Source organism: Cucumis melo, chromosome 8 (genome assembly GCF_025177605.1).
Source record: "Cucumis melo cultivar AY chromosome 8, USDA_Cmelo_AY_1.0, whole genome shotgun sequence".
Taxonomy (NCBI): domain Eukaryota; kingdom Viridiplantae; phylum Streptophyta; class Magnoliopsida; order Cucurbitales; family Cucurbitaceae; genus Cucumis; species Cucumis melo.
In genome coordinates, this window is record NC_066864.1 from 22250978 (window position 1) to 22264856 (window position 13879).

General features: G+C 34.8%; 1 protein-coding gene across 1 annotated transcript; it reads right to left on the reverse strand.

Moving 5' to 3' along the window:
• Positions 1 to 282: 282 nt before the first annotated feature.
• Positions 283 to 3899, reverse strand: LOC103486073 (chloroplast stem-loop binding protein of 41 kDa b, chloroplastic). Its single transcript, XM_008443895.3, has 10 exons — positions 3500 to 3899; positions 2793 to 2927; positions 2625 to 2711; positions 2389 to 2479; positions 2221 to 2275; positions 1662 to 1722; positions 1330 to 1551; positions 1029 to 1145; positions 812 to 901; positions 283 to 721 (listed from the first exon to the last, which is right to left on the reverse strand). The coding sequence occupies exons 1-10, from the start codon at positions 3611 to 3613 to the stop codon at positions 542 to 544; spliced, it is 1152 nt and encodes a 383-aa protein (XP_008442117.1). The 5' UTR covers positions 3614 to 3899; the 3' UTR covers positions 283 to 541.
• Positions 3900 to 13879: the final 9980 nt, after the last annotated feature.

A 13879-nucleotide genomic window follows, 5' to 3' on the forward strand; every position in this document is an offset into this window, starting at 1 on the left:
ACTCATGTTGATTGCCATTCAATAATTCGTAAGAGTACCATCTCCGTTCTATTATGTTGGGATTTTATGAGATTAAGGTGGAAGAATTCTAACGTAATTTTAACTTTATAATATAAAATAATAAAAAAAAAAAAGCTTTAGATAATTTATTTTGTTTAAGTTTGGATAACTTTTGAAAAAGAAATGTTAAATCTCTACCCATGCAACTTTTACATCAACCATGCTGAACATTATCCAAAATTGAGTGTGATATGATTAGAAAGCTACAAAAATAAGTGCAAATAAACAAGAAACAAATGACATCATTTATACTGCATTTTTCATATGATACATAAACATTTGACTTTATCTATGCTTGAGTGAAGGTCTCTAATGAATTGACAAGGCCTAGTTCTAATGCTTCTCTAAAAATCTCCATCCCATACATATACATAAATAACATTCCTAAAATTGACTTCTCAACCCAAGATCGGTCGACTAACCCCTGCAGCTTGGTAGAAAATAAGTTAAAACTGCCACGAAAAAAATGAAAAGGGATGCCTCAAGCTTGAAGAACCAGGCTCTTGCCAAGGATTATGTCATCTGTTGAAAAATCAGCCTCTTTTCTGAAAGTGCCTCTGCCAAAGTCCAAATTGTAGGAGTCTGCAAGACCTTCCACCAAATCAAATTCGGGCTTCCACCCGAGCACGCTCTTCGCTTTCTCAACCGATGCAAAGAAATGCTGCATGACATTTATATTAACAATGGGACAATTTTTTCTATCAGATTCCAGTAAACTGCATCATATTTATCATTACATCGACCAGATTACCTGATCACGGAAAGGGAATGGCTTCTTCTTTCCAAAGTCAAACTCCTTCGGATTGTAGTGAACAATCTCGGGCTCAGGAAAGCCTCCAGCCTGTGAAGTTTAACAGGAGAAAGAAGCCAATTCAGATGTTATCTCAACAGGAGAAAGAAGCCAATTCAGATGTTATCTCAATGATGAATACTACGGTGTCCTGATTATTTCTTCAACAGGCTATTACCTTAGCACAAGCTTTGGCTAACCCATCAAATGTAACATATTTTTCACCAGAGATATTGAATACTTGCTGGCTTGCCTTGTCGTTACCAAGAACCTGAACAAAAGCAGTTGCCAAATCCTGCAGTTGACAAAAAAAGTTCAATTATTAACTCGATCTCAATTGCTACATTAACATCAAGAAATGTTTTAAACTATAATACTTTTTCCAGGCTATTCACATCAAAGGATCTCTATTGGCCCTCTACCTACAACAGACTTAACGATTTGTTCCTATTGCATTGAAAGCACTTAACAGCACAGACCTTGACGTGACCAAGTTGAGTAATTTGAATGCCTGAGTTGGGAATTGGAATGGGGCGACCGGCTTTCAACCGGTGGAAGAACCATTCTTCCACAGGATTGTAGTTCAATGGTCCATAGATGTAGACTGGTCTTATAGAAGTCCAATTAACATCTTTCGACGCCAGTAAGCTCTCTGTCTCAAGCTTTCCCTTATGTCTACTCTTTGGATCAACTGCATCTACCTACGAAATGAAAGAGAAGTGGAGGTCAAACTTTGAGTGAACCAATTATTTTGGTATTGGACAAAGAAAGTAATCTGAAAGCTTTTGTTTACAAGGAAAAGAGAAGGTACCTCAAAATGAGGTAGGAGATCAGACTTGAGGTATACACCAGCTGAAGAGCAGTAAATAAACCTGAGAATAATTAGATACATCACATTTTATCGAACTCCGCAAAATCTACGTTCTGTATCATGGTTCTTTATGCCAATTTTTGTGAATCGTAATATTTGGACTAGCTTCCATACTTTACTGATTTCACAGGACAATTATCTTATAATGTAACATTTCAGTTTGGAAAACTTGTAGAACATTTAATATTTCCACTGGATCATCACTATGATTTGAATATATGACCTTTGATTCCTTGAAACACCTAAATTTACCTTGACAGCTGAATACTATATCTTCTATATCTTTATAAAATTAACAATGTTGGCAACATTTCCGAATTCAAGTCCAACAATCGGAATACTTTCACCCACAGAAACTCAACAAACCAATCCCGTAACACCAATGGCACAAAATCATTTTGTAAATCAAAATTGTTCCCTCTAGCATTGAAAAACAAGATGCACATGACTAACAACAATTGCTGTGAAAAGAAAGTAGATATTATTTAGGAAATCATACTGCTCTAGCTTAGGCAAAGCATCTAAAATTGGTTCAACTTCAACTGCTTCTCGCCCTGAAATCATGCAGCAGTGTGTAGACCGAAAAAACAATTAGATATGGCGGTTTTAAAACAAATCAGGGTGAAAATTTTAAAACCAGAAGTGATGAATCCAAAATCAGACTCACCATTAATGTCGTAAACAACATCAAACCCCGCGGCCGAGAGACTGGATTTCACAAAATCAAAGTCTTTTCTGTCTCCCTTCAAATGCAGAATCTGAGAAATGGGAATCAAAAGACAAATTTATCATCTGTACTCCCACAAATCCACAAGTAATATGCTTAAAATAAAACCATGGTACCACATTTCCTTTTTATGAAAGCCACCAGAGTTTTAAGGCTTAAATGGAAGCTTAGAAGACCTTGGATTTAAAATCGGCATAATCTGCTTCCGACTCGCCCGGCAATTGTTGTGTAACAGGTGCTTTTCCTCTTGTAAACAAAGTCACCTGCCAAAATTAGCAAATTCCATGAATCTTCTAATGGGGAATCTGCAGCAACCAAAAAAAGAAGAAAGAGAATGGCAAAACCTGATGACCCTCTTTGACTAGAAGTCTAGATAAGAATATACCAATAAATCTAGTGCCACCCATTATAAGAATGTTCTTTTTGGCACTTGCTGTAACATGTAATCCTCCTTTTGGCTGCATAACCTTTCTTTTATACTGCAATCCAAGGCCAAACCAAATTGAGAAAACATATAAAGAACTAAATGCATCATAATCAATCAGCCTACACTTCCTAACGTAATGTAATTTAACACAGTATCAGGTTAAAAAAAAAAACTCATATTTGAAACCTCACTACCCCACTTATTCATTTTAGCAGCTCACATGCTAATCAGGCTTCATGAATTAAAATTATATTTTAAAGCTTTCGTGATTAACATGGTATCAACGCAGAATGTTCCGAAACCACATTCACCCTCAAATTCACGTTAACAGCTTTCATGTTGAATGAGTTTTTTGAATCCAATTAATAGTCGATGTATCCTATTTCTTCTAAGCTTTTGTGTTTAGTGGCAAACAACATATATGAATCAATCCAAACAGAGGGAAAAGAAACTCGCATATAGCAATATGGCCATTTAAGGGGAAACCCAGTTCAATGTCCACTGATTTTTAGGCTTTAACAACAAGAACCCCTCAAATAATATCCAGACTGAATCAAAATTTAAGAGATAAACGCAAAACCGAAAACAGAAAGATAAATAGGAAAAAAGAATAGAGAAATAGACCTGAACTTGGGCGTGGAGTCTGGCGCCATTGAAATCGGAAAGAGAAGAAGGAAGAACAGAGAATGAAGTAAATTTTTGGTGGTGAGCAGCCATTGGGTTTGCCATGATTCCCATTTAGAAGCCCTTCGTCTTCCTGTTTGGTGGTGGGATTAAAAAGGGAATAGATTTGAAGGTTTGTTCTTCTAAGGACATGGCTTCTCATTCTCTGGCTGAATTTCATTCTAATGTTTTGAGGATAAGACAGTGATTTGCCTCCACCTCTCATTTAAAATTTATCGAATCTAAAACCCAAAAACGAAAAAGGAAATCGAAATCGAAAGAGCCACTTCGACTTCTTGTTCACCAATTGCCTTCTCGAGTAAGTACCCACTCAAGTCATCAGCACCACAAACCTGAGATAATTGTATAGCCTATACTTAGGACAAGCAATGAAATTTATCCCACTTTTTAAAATGCAGGAATCTTTTTTGGAAAATTTCGTAAACTAAATAGTAAAAAATTTTCTATTATCAGTGACCTATTTCTAAAACTTTATCGTAATCAACCTTTTGGCCATCAACTGAATTTAAATTCTTACCTTTATCTATTCAATATGTTTCCTTTCTCTCTCCTAACAACTTCTTCCATGCATCAAGATTTTACAAATTTACATATTATCTAAGTTATTCAGAGATTTGTTATCATCCACTTAATATCACATGATCGTTTAGATAATTCTCAGAGATCGGCTAATATTTACTATGTGATCACTAAGCCTCAAGTCTGTGATCACTTAGTATTTATTAAACGATCACTTAAGTGCCCGATAGTTTAGACTCAAGTACGCTATCGCACAATAAATAATTCATCGATCGTTTGTGGTTCCTTCGTTTAATAAAACACGTTGAACGACTAAATAACATTTGAAATATTCTTTTTACCCGTGTGATATCAAATAATAAGATTGAATGAGAATCGTCTCTTACCTTATTCACTTACTTTTCTTCTCATTCGATTTCTCTCTTCGCTTACGCTTTTTTTAACGCTCATCTCACTTTTGCACTTTCCGTATTCCTTTTGAACTTCGAAGGTATTTTCATCGACCTAGTCTTTCGTGTACTTTAATTGTTCATATAAAAAAAAAAACATTTTCATGCTAAACAATTTGAAAGAAATGTCCTTATACTAAACAATCTCTTAACCCAGAATTAATGATCTCTCAATTTTTACTAAACGATCATCACTTACTCAACGATCGCCTACCAATAATTGATAGATCGTTTAGTCTAGGTCAAAATATCGTTTAAATTTGCTGAAAGATTGTTTAAATAATTTAACCAAACGATTAGATTTCCTAAACGATCGTTTGACATTTCTACACGACTGTTTGGCATTTCTACACGATGGATTAGGGTTTAAGGTTTAGTAAATAACTGACGTCTGTATTTTTTTTCCTATGGTTAGTTTGTTAGGATGGTTGTATTCGAGGACAAATATTTTTCGCCATCATTTTCTTGCCAAGTACACAAGACTCATACAGTGAGTAAGGATAAACTAACCAACAAACATATGGAAATGTTCAATAAAATGATATTTAGACTGTTTCTAAATGTTGACATAGTCTTCAATAGCCAATTGTTTCACCACTTCTTATTTAGGGAAGAAAGTGATAATAGGTTGAACATCATAAGTTTTGAAATACTGGGGAAGAAAGTTACTTTCTGACAAGAAGAATTTAACTTGGTAACTAGATTGTGATCGACCTATGTAATAGTTGAAAGAGGCACCTATGGAAATAGGTTGCGGGAGCACATACTTGGACCAATGCTCCCAAAAGAGAAAGCAAAAACATGTTTGGAGGTTGAGGATGCCTTCAAATGATGCAATTTTACAACCAATGAAGACACTATGAAGGTTGCTCCGACGCTATTCATTGAGGTTGCATTGATTGGGAAGGACAAAAAAACTCAATTTGATGTAAACACATTAGGGATTGTTGACGACGAAGAGGTGTTTTGGAACTATAACTGGTCATTTGTCTTGTTAAAACGTTTGCTTCACAGTTTGAAGACATTTCGACATGGAAAGAAGGATGCACATACAAGTTGAAAAGGGCAGACAATCCCAAAGCAAAACAATTCTACAACATCAAGGGCTATGTACTTGCATTTCAAGTGAGTTTTATTCGTGGAGATATATATGTGTAAGTTTACTAAACATAATGATTTTATAATGCTTCAATCATGGTTATATAGGTGTGGGCTTGTGAAACCTTGTCAAGTTCAAGCAAGTTTATTGAAAACATGTAGAAATATAAGTTATTATGGCCTTTTAGGTAGAACAATGGAACCAAATCCCACAATAATATGTCAAAACCCATGGCTTCTATCGCGAATTCATAAAAATAAGAGAATGCAAGTTACATAAGTCTCAATGCCTTTTTACCCTATTTTTCAGTGTCTTATCGCAAGATTATGAAGAAAAAAGAAAGATAGTGAATCGAAGAGAAGCACGTGCTACGCGATAAGAAGCTTGCCTGACAACTAAACTTCTCTAGGTGAGAAACCACATCAGCACGTGATGAAGATTCACTAGCAGACAAGAATAGTAGTTGGAGTTGATGTGACTTGACAAGGCTTCCAACAGCACTGACAATTGACGCTGACCAAATTAGACTAATGATGATAAAACTGCAATCGATGCTAACATATACGGAAGGAATAGACGTTTCATGCCGCAAGTAACCTATATAAACCCTCCTTCTATATAAACCAAATCAAAAACTTAAAAGTAGTTCTACACTTGTAATCTATTCTTTCCTTCTACATTTATCAGTAAAAATGTGATCTATACAAGCCCTCCATATAGTACTATATATGAATACATGATATATTTTTTTTTATAATGACAATGAAGAAAAAACAATTCAGACAAAGCTCATGCACTTACAACATTCTAGTTATGGTACATGATTTCTTCTTGTTTTTTAATTAGAGTAATACACACAAAAAACATAAAAGGATGGGAAGGCAGACTAGACAGTCCAACTCAAGCCTACTGCTACAGAGAAAAAGATAAAGTATAAGGTGTAAAAGGGAGAATGTTAATGTTTTGTGCAACTCGTCTTTGGAAGTCTTCATTGCAGAAACTATGGCTGCTCTTCTAATATTTCTCAAGCCTATTCTCTGAGATTATCGTGTTCATCATGAATCGTGTTATGATCGAAAAAGGTGTTAGAATCTATTAGAGCAGCTTACGTGAGAAATATTTTGGTGAATACTTTTAATACTTCTACACACATGGGGGATGCCTTTTCAATTGGAATATCAATCTTTGTCTTTGAAGATTCAACATGGGGTGTTGAGGTGTTGCAAAAGGAAGTACGACCTTTTGCTAATGCTGATATTTCGAAAGATTTTTTCGTGCCTCTTTCTAGGTTTTGGACTACTTTGACATGATAGTTTTGAGATCGCTTGCTGCATTTGCTTACTAGTCTCTAGATTCAAATGTTTCCTTTTGAGAGAGTTATTTCGTTATGCTTTGTATTTAGATCTCTTTGTTTTGGTTCTGATTTAGCTCTATTTTTCTTTTGGATTTCACCTTTTTAGCTTTTTCTTTGTGATTGTTTGTTTTGGTCTTTTTTTCCCTTGTATTGGCTAAGATCATCTTTGGACAGTTTGTTTGGTAGTTTTTGTCTTTTATAATTTTGCTCTTAGTATAATTCTCTTGTACTTTGAGCATTAGTTTCACTTTCCATTTTTAATAAAGAGACTTGTCTCCGATTTAAAAAAAAAAGTAAAAGGTATTAAATATTGATAAAAAAGATATATAAAATTCTTCAGATAAATATCCCCAATACCAAATACAATGCAATTGTTGAGTCTTTTTAGCATCATTTTGTTTCTTGTTTATCTCTTATTTCTTGTTTTCTGTGTTTGGTAGGAATTCATTTTGTTTCTTTTTAACTAAAAAACAAAAACATACTTGTGTTTGGTAACTATTTTTTTTTAAATTCTTATTAAAAAAAGTAGGCTAAATTATAAAAAATATCTTTTTTTTCTTTTTAGTAGACTAAACAACTCTCATAGAAAAAAATGAAAGAATGCAAAGGCATTAGAAAAAAAAGTCCACCAAAAACATCCCAACTAAAGGGTTCTTACCAAGTGAATAATTACAAAAAAAAAAAAGTTTCAAAATGACTATCATGGTTGGCCTAATGGTAAAAAAAAGGAGACATAGTCTTAATAACAATTTTCTATAAGTTTCCTTAACACTAAAATGTTATAGGGTCAGGTGGATTGTCCCTCCTTTCAAACAAGAAGAGAAGCTTCCTTCAAATAGTTTATCCTAAAAAACCTCCCCCTCCACGAGAATGGATTATAAGGAAATAGCTCATATAAAGGCATCCATCCCTGATCCACTAACTAAGAAGCCAAATTTACTTTGAAAGCATTCCAGAAAGCCACGTATATTAAAATTAAAAAAGCACAAAGCCCCAACTCTTCCACGAATATTCTTGCACAAAAATGCACCAGCTGGCAGCTATACAAGTAAAGTGCAGACTCTTCTTCAAAACTAATAGGGATATCCATTAATGAAAGCATTCCAGAAAGCCACGTGTAGACTCTTCTTCAAAACTAATAGGGATATCCATTAATAAAAGTATCAAATGTTCTTCGAGATAGGAGACATTTTAATTGATATCATGAAAAGATCTATAAAGCTCTGCATCCTCTATTCCTCCCATGGAGATTTACAAAAATACTCTCTTGTTTGAACTAATAACACATAGTGAGTAATTATAAAAAGAACAAGAAATGGAACACCATATTTGGTAAGATTAGAAACATAGACCCAACTACACACTCATTTCCATTAGGGGGTGTTTGAGGCATCGTCTTGAGTTCACACGAGTTGGGTTGTTCAGTGTTTAGTCCATAAATTACTCAACTCCACCAACTTCAATAATGTTCACTTTTGAAGTTTGCACATTTATCGAGGAATTTCATCTTCTACTTTTACTCTCTCCCTCTCTCTAATCACTAATAATTCCAATGACTCCACCCGTCAAGCACTGCCGCAAGGGAATTCCAACGACAATCATTGAACTTGAGATGCTCCGATAACCATTTCCAACAATCAACTCCAACAACTATTGTTGTGCAACTATAGCCGCTTGCTCCAGTGACATGCTTTGACGATCATCTCTAGCAACCGAACAATGAAACCACCTCAAACAAGAATAGCCTTCGACAACTACCTCTAGCAATCATCTCTAACAATCACCTCCGACATCCATCTTTGAGCAATTACCTTTAGTTGCAAACTTCAAAGATCATTTTCGGTGATCAACTCCAACCACCAACTTTATCGATCATCTCGAACAACTAACTTTGACCACCAACTCGTCCAATCATATACTAAAAAAATATTGGAAAGTTTGGTCGTGGAAGTATTTTTAAATCCAATATTGAAATTATTGGTTTATAGTGTGTAATAGTATTGAAAGTAGAGACAAAGAACACATAGATTTACGTGAAAACATGAGTATTGAGAGAAAAACCACGATATTTTGTTCTTATTATTTTCTGATAAATACAATAGATACATAAGGGGGAATAAATAGAATAATACACAAAGATTAAAGAAAAAAGAAAAAAGAAACATATTTATGGTAAATTGGGGCAAAATTTTCAATAGGCTAAGCCCACTAATTCTAACAATCCCCCTCAACGTGGGACGTAAATATCAATGAGGCCTAACTTGCTAACACAAAAGTCGAAGTTTAGTCTGAGAAGCCCCTTTGTGAGAACATCAACAACCTGTTGACTCGAAGGAATGTACGGAATGCATATGCTCACACTGTCAAGTCTTTTTTTAATGAAATGTCAATCAATTTCAACATGTTTGGTTCTATCATGTTGAACTGGGTGGTTAACAATGATGATGGGCTTTATTATCACAGAATAGCTTCATCAATGTCCCTCACTTCTAATGAAGATCAGACAAAATTTGTTTTAACCAAATTTTCTTACATATTCCCAAACTCATAGCTCGGTACTCGGCCTCAGCGCTGCTTCTAGACACAAAACTCTGTTCTTACTTCTCTAAGTTACAAGATTGCCCCATACAAAGGTACAGTAGCAGAGGTAGATTTCCTATCAACAACATATCCTACCCAGTTTAAGTCAGTATAGGCTTCAATAGTTTTTCTACCTATCCTTTTAAACATCAACCGTATACCAAGTGCCATTTTCAAGTATCTCAAGATTCTGTTGACAGCTTCCATGTATTCCTCATAGGGAGCCTGCATAAACTGACTGACAACACTTACAAAAACGAAATATCAGAATGAGTATGGGATAAGTAAATTAATTTACCCATAAAGCACTGGTATTATTCTTTATGAACTCGAACTTGGTTATCTGAATTTCCTAGTTTACAGTTAAATTCAATAGGAGTGTCAGTAAGACGACACCCTAACATACTTGTCTTAGTTAGCAAATCAAAGGTGTATTTTCTCTGAGACACCGAGATGTCTTTTTTAGATCTGGTCACCTCCATTCTAGAGAAATATTTCAAATTTCTTAAATCATTGATTTCAAATTCATCACCCATTCTTTACTTAAATTGATCGATTTCTACCTGATCATCTCTATATAAAACAATGACATCAACATATACTATCAGAACAACAATCTTTCTAGTCTTGGAAACTTTTGTAAATGAAGTATGATCAAAGTGCACCTGAGTGTACCCCTTGGACTTGACAAAGGTAGTGAACCTGTCAAACCACGCTATAGGTGTATAAGGATTTCTGGAGTTCAAAGACTTGTTGACCAAACTGGGCTTCAAAGCCAGGCGAGGGACTAATGTAGACCTCCTTTACTAGATCTCCATTCAGAAAAGCATTTTTAATATCTAGTCGATATAAAGGACAATCTTTGTTTACAGCAACAAATAGAAGGACTCTTACAATTTTCAACTCAGGAAGGGGAGAAAAAGTTTCTAAATAATCAACACCATAGGTTTGAGTAAACCCTTTTGCAACTAACCTTGCCTAGAATTTGTCAAATGTTCCATCTATTTTGTATTTGAGAGTGAACACCCATTTGCATCCCACAAGTTTATGTCTCTTGGGTAGAGCACAAGTCTTCCAAATGTTATTCTTTTCAAGAGCTTTCATCTTTTCCATTACAACATTCTTCCATTCAGGACAATCTAAAACAATGTAAATATTTTTCGGTATTGTGGTAGAGTCAAGGCTTGCTGTAAAGGCTCTGAATTGTGGAGAGAGATTATCATAGGAAACATAGTTACAAATGGTATGTTTTGTACAAGACCTTGTACCTTTTCTCAAAGCAATGAGAATGTCAAAGGAAAGATCATACTCATGAAGTTTCCTTGTATGACCCTATTCAACTTTCGTATTACCCGGTTTCTGCTTTGTTTTCAGTCTTGTCACTACTATTCTTTTCTTCCACATTCTCAAGAACAACAACATCACACCTACCATTCTCACTCATTTTATTATCAATACAAGGCTCGGTAGGGTTTACCATACCAATCTCAAGGAGGTTCAAAATCTTGGATTGGAGTCGACAGCTGACTAGTAGGGGGACTCAACTTCCTTCTTAAGATTCCTCTTGTAATACATTTTTAAGGAACTTAGTTTATGGGTAGGACTATGAGATGAGGATCGAAGTCAAACACGATACTAGGAGTAGGTTAAGTAAACTCTAAGGTACAATTAGACTCTTCACTCACACTCTCCCTTTGAAGATGGCTAACGAGGAAGTAGGGTCGATCCTCACAAAAGTAACATCCATAGTGATGAAGTATTTTCTAGATGGCGGATGAAAATATTTATAACCGTGTTAATGAAGGGGATACCCAACAAACACACATGCCTGAGCTCGAGGGGTGGTCTGATTAGGGCCAAAATTATGAACATAAGCAGTACACGCAAACACACAAAGGAGACCTCAGAAATTAGACAAGTACAAGGGTAGAACTCCTTAACACAATCTAAGGGAGTTTGAAGGTGGAGGATACGTGAAGGCGTTCTATTGGTTAAATAAGGTGTTGTAAGAATAACACCTCCCCACAGGTATGAAGGAAGGGAAGTAGATAGCATAAGAGAATGGGCTACTTCTAGAAAATGACAATTTTTTCACTCCACCACCCCATTTTGTTGAGGAGTGTAGGTGCACGAGTTCTGGAGAACAAGCCCCTTGAAGGCTAGGAACTCACTAAGGTTATGGTCTTGGAAATCACTCCGAAGAATTGCAATTCTTGTACAAAATTGCGTTATAGTGGTGTGATAAAAGTTTTAGAAAATAGAGGAAACCTCAGATTTATCAGTGACAACGTAGACCCAAGTAAGACGGGTATGATCATCAATGAAAGTTACAAACCACGTTTCCCAAATGAGGTGGGAACCTTGGATAGACCCCAAACGTCACTATAGATAAGGGTAAACAGTTGTGTGGGTTTATACTGTTGTAAAGGAAATGAGACCCGATGTTGTTTTACCCGGATACAAACATCACAAGATAGAGAGGGGACATCAACTTTAGAAAAAAGATGGGAAAACAAATATTTCATATAAGCAAAGTCCGAGTGACCCAATCGAAAGTGCCATAACATAAAGTCTTGTCCAAAAGTGCTAAAATAGAAAGACAGTAAACTAGTCCTAGAGGTACTATCGAAGGTATCATCAAGGATATAAAGTCCCTTGCTATGCCATTTAGTACTAATCGTCCTCCTTGAGCTCAAGTTTTGAAAACAAATAGATTCAAGTAAACATGTAGCTTTACAGTGCTTCTACAGGTGATCTTACTGATAGATAACAAATTATAAAACTTAGGCACATGCAAAACTTGAGCAACCAGGACTATTTGTCCTTTGCCAGCAACCAGGACTAAAAAGTCATCGACTATCTGAATTTTCTTATTACTGACACAGAGGTATAAGAGACAAAGTGCTCAGAATAACTTGCCAAATGATTTATAGCCCCCGAGTCTAAAATCTAAGGATTTTTTCCATCAACACTGATAAGGCTAAGGGACTTAGGCATACCTGATTGAGCAATGACGCCCATAGTAGGAGGGTTAGTCTAGTTTAATTAATACAAAATATAGTTTAAGAACTTAAATGGATGTAGGCAATTGTATAGATTTTGATATATTTTGTAAATAGTTTCAATTTTTAGCTATATTTGAAAATGCCCCATTGAGCTAACTATAAAAATTGTGTAGAAGTTTTGCAAGAAGAGACCAAAATAGTCTATTTTAAGAAGTATCTGGTTCTTAATGGTCGTTTTAAAAATACATATACTAAAAAATGGACAAATTTTGAAAGTATAGATACTAATGTGAAGTTATAAGGACTAAAATAGTATTTAAAACTCCTTTTTAGTACTAAAAAGAAACATCAACTTTCATTTGAAATACAAAGGAGTAAGCTTTGTGCATACTAATCAAGCATGACATGAGAGAGGATTAGTGAAGAAAAAAAGTAATAACCTCCCTGAAACAAATAAGTGAATGAGAAACATGGAAGTAAGCTGCATTCCTTCTTTCTTTCTTTTTGTCTTGATAACCACTTGATTTTTAGTTTTAAGTCTATAAATACTACTTCCTTTGTAAGTTTCTTTTGTTTTATTATCTATTTTTTAAAATATTTTCAAAATATAATCCAAGTTCTAAAAGCTAAAAAGGAAAAAAAAAAGTTGTTTTTGTCTTTTAAATATAGCTAAGAATGTAAAGAGAGGTAAAATTCATAGCAAAGAAAGTAGGAAGGAACAGACATAATTTTCAAAAACAAAAAACCAAAATCGTCATCGAACAAGCTAATATTTGAATTCCTAAAAAAATTTAGCTAAGAATACAAATATTTCACTAAAAGAGGTATAGTTGATAGCAAAGAAAAGAAGCTAAGGAGGAACCAACATAATTTTAAAAAACGAAAAACAAAACTGTTACAACAAGCTAATATTTGAATTCATAAGAAAACGATAAACAAATTAATCCAGCATTTTTCTATTATAAGAAACAAACACAAAAGGAGTAGAGCCTAGAGGCGGAAAGGTGAAAAAAACCCCAGAAAAAAGCTAGTGAAGAACTCCTCCTAATCAGTCTGATGCATAAGTAAAGTTAGATTCATAGTTTAAATTTCCCCATTTATCTCTTTGGATAATTTGCCTCCATTAATGAAATGGTTAATTCAAAAAAGAAAAAGCAAAGAGAGAAAAAGGCAAGTCATATCTTCGACGACCATACGATTCGTTTACTTCAGACTTCCCAAAGGAAAGCTTGAACCTTAGTTTTTCCAGTAAAATTCCACCCATAAAATCCATTCCATCGCCGAATTTGGTAAACACAAAGACCCAGAACTGAA

Coding starts and splice junctions, on each gene's coding strand:
- LOC103486073 (XM_008443895.3), bottom strand. CDS start 3,613: ATGGGAATCATGGCAAACCCAATGGCTGCTCACCACCAAAAATTTACT. Junction 2,928..3,499: donor GACTCCACGCCCAAGTTCAG/GTCTATTTCTCT, acceptor CTTGGATTGCAG/TATAAAAGAAAGGTTATGCA. Junction 2,276..2,388: donor TGTTGTTTACGACATTAATG/GTGAGTCTGATT, acceptor GCATGATTTCAG/GGCGAGAAGCAGTTGAAGTT.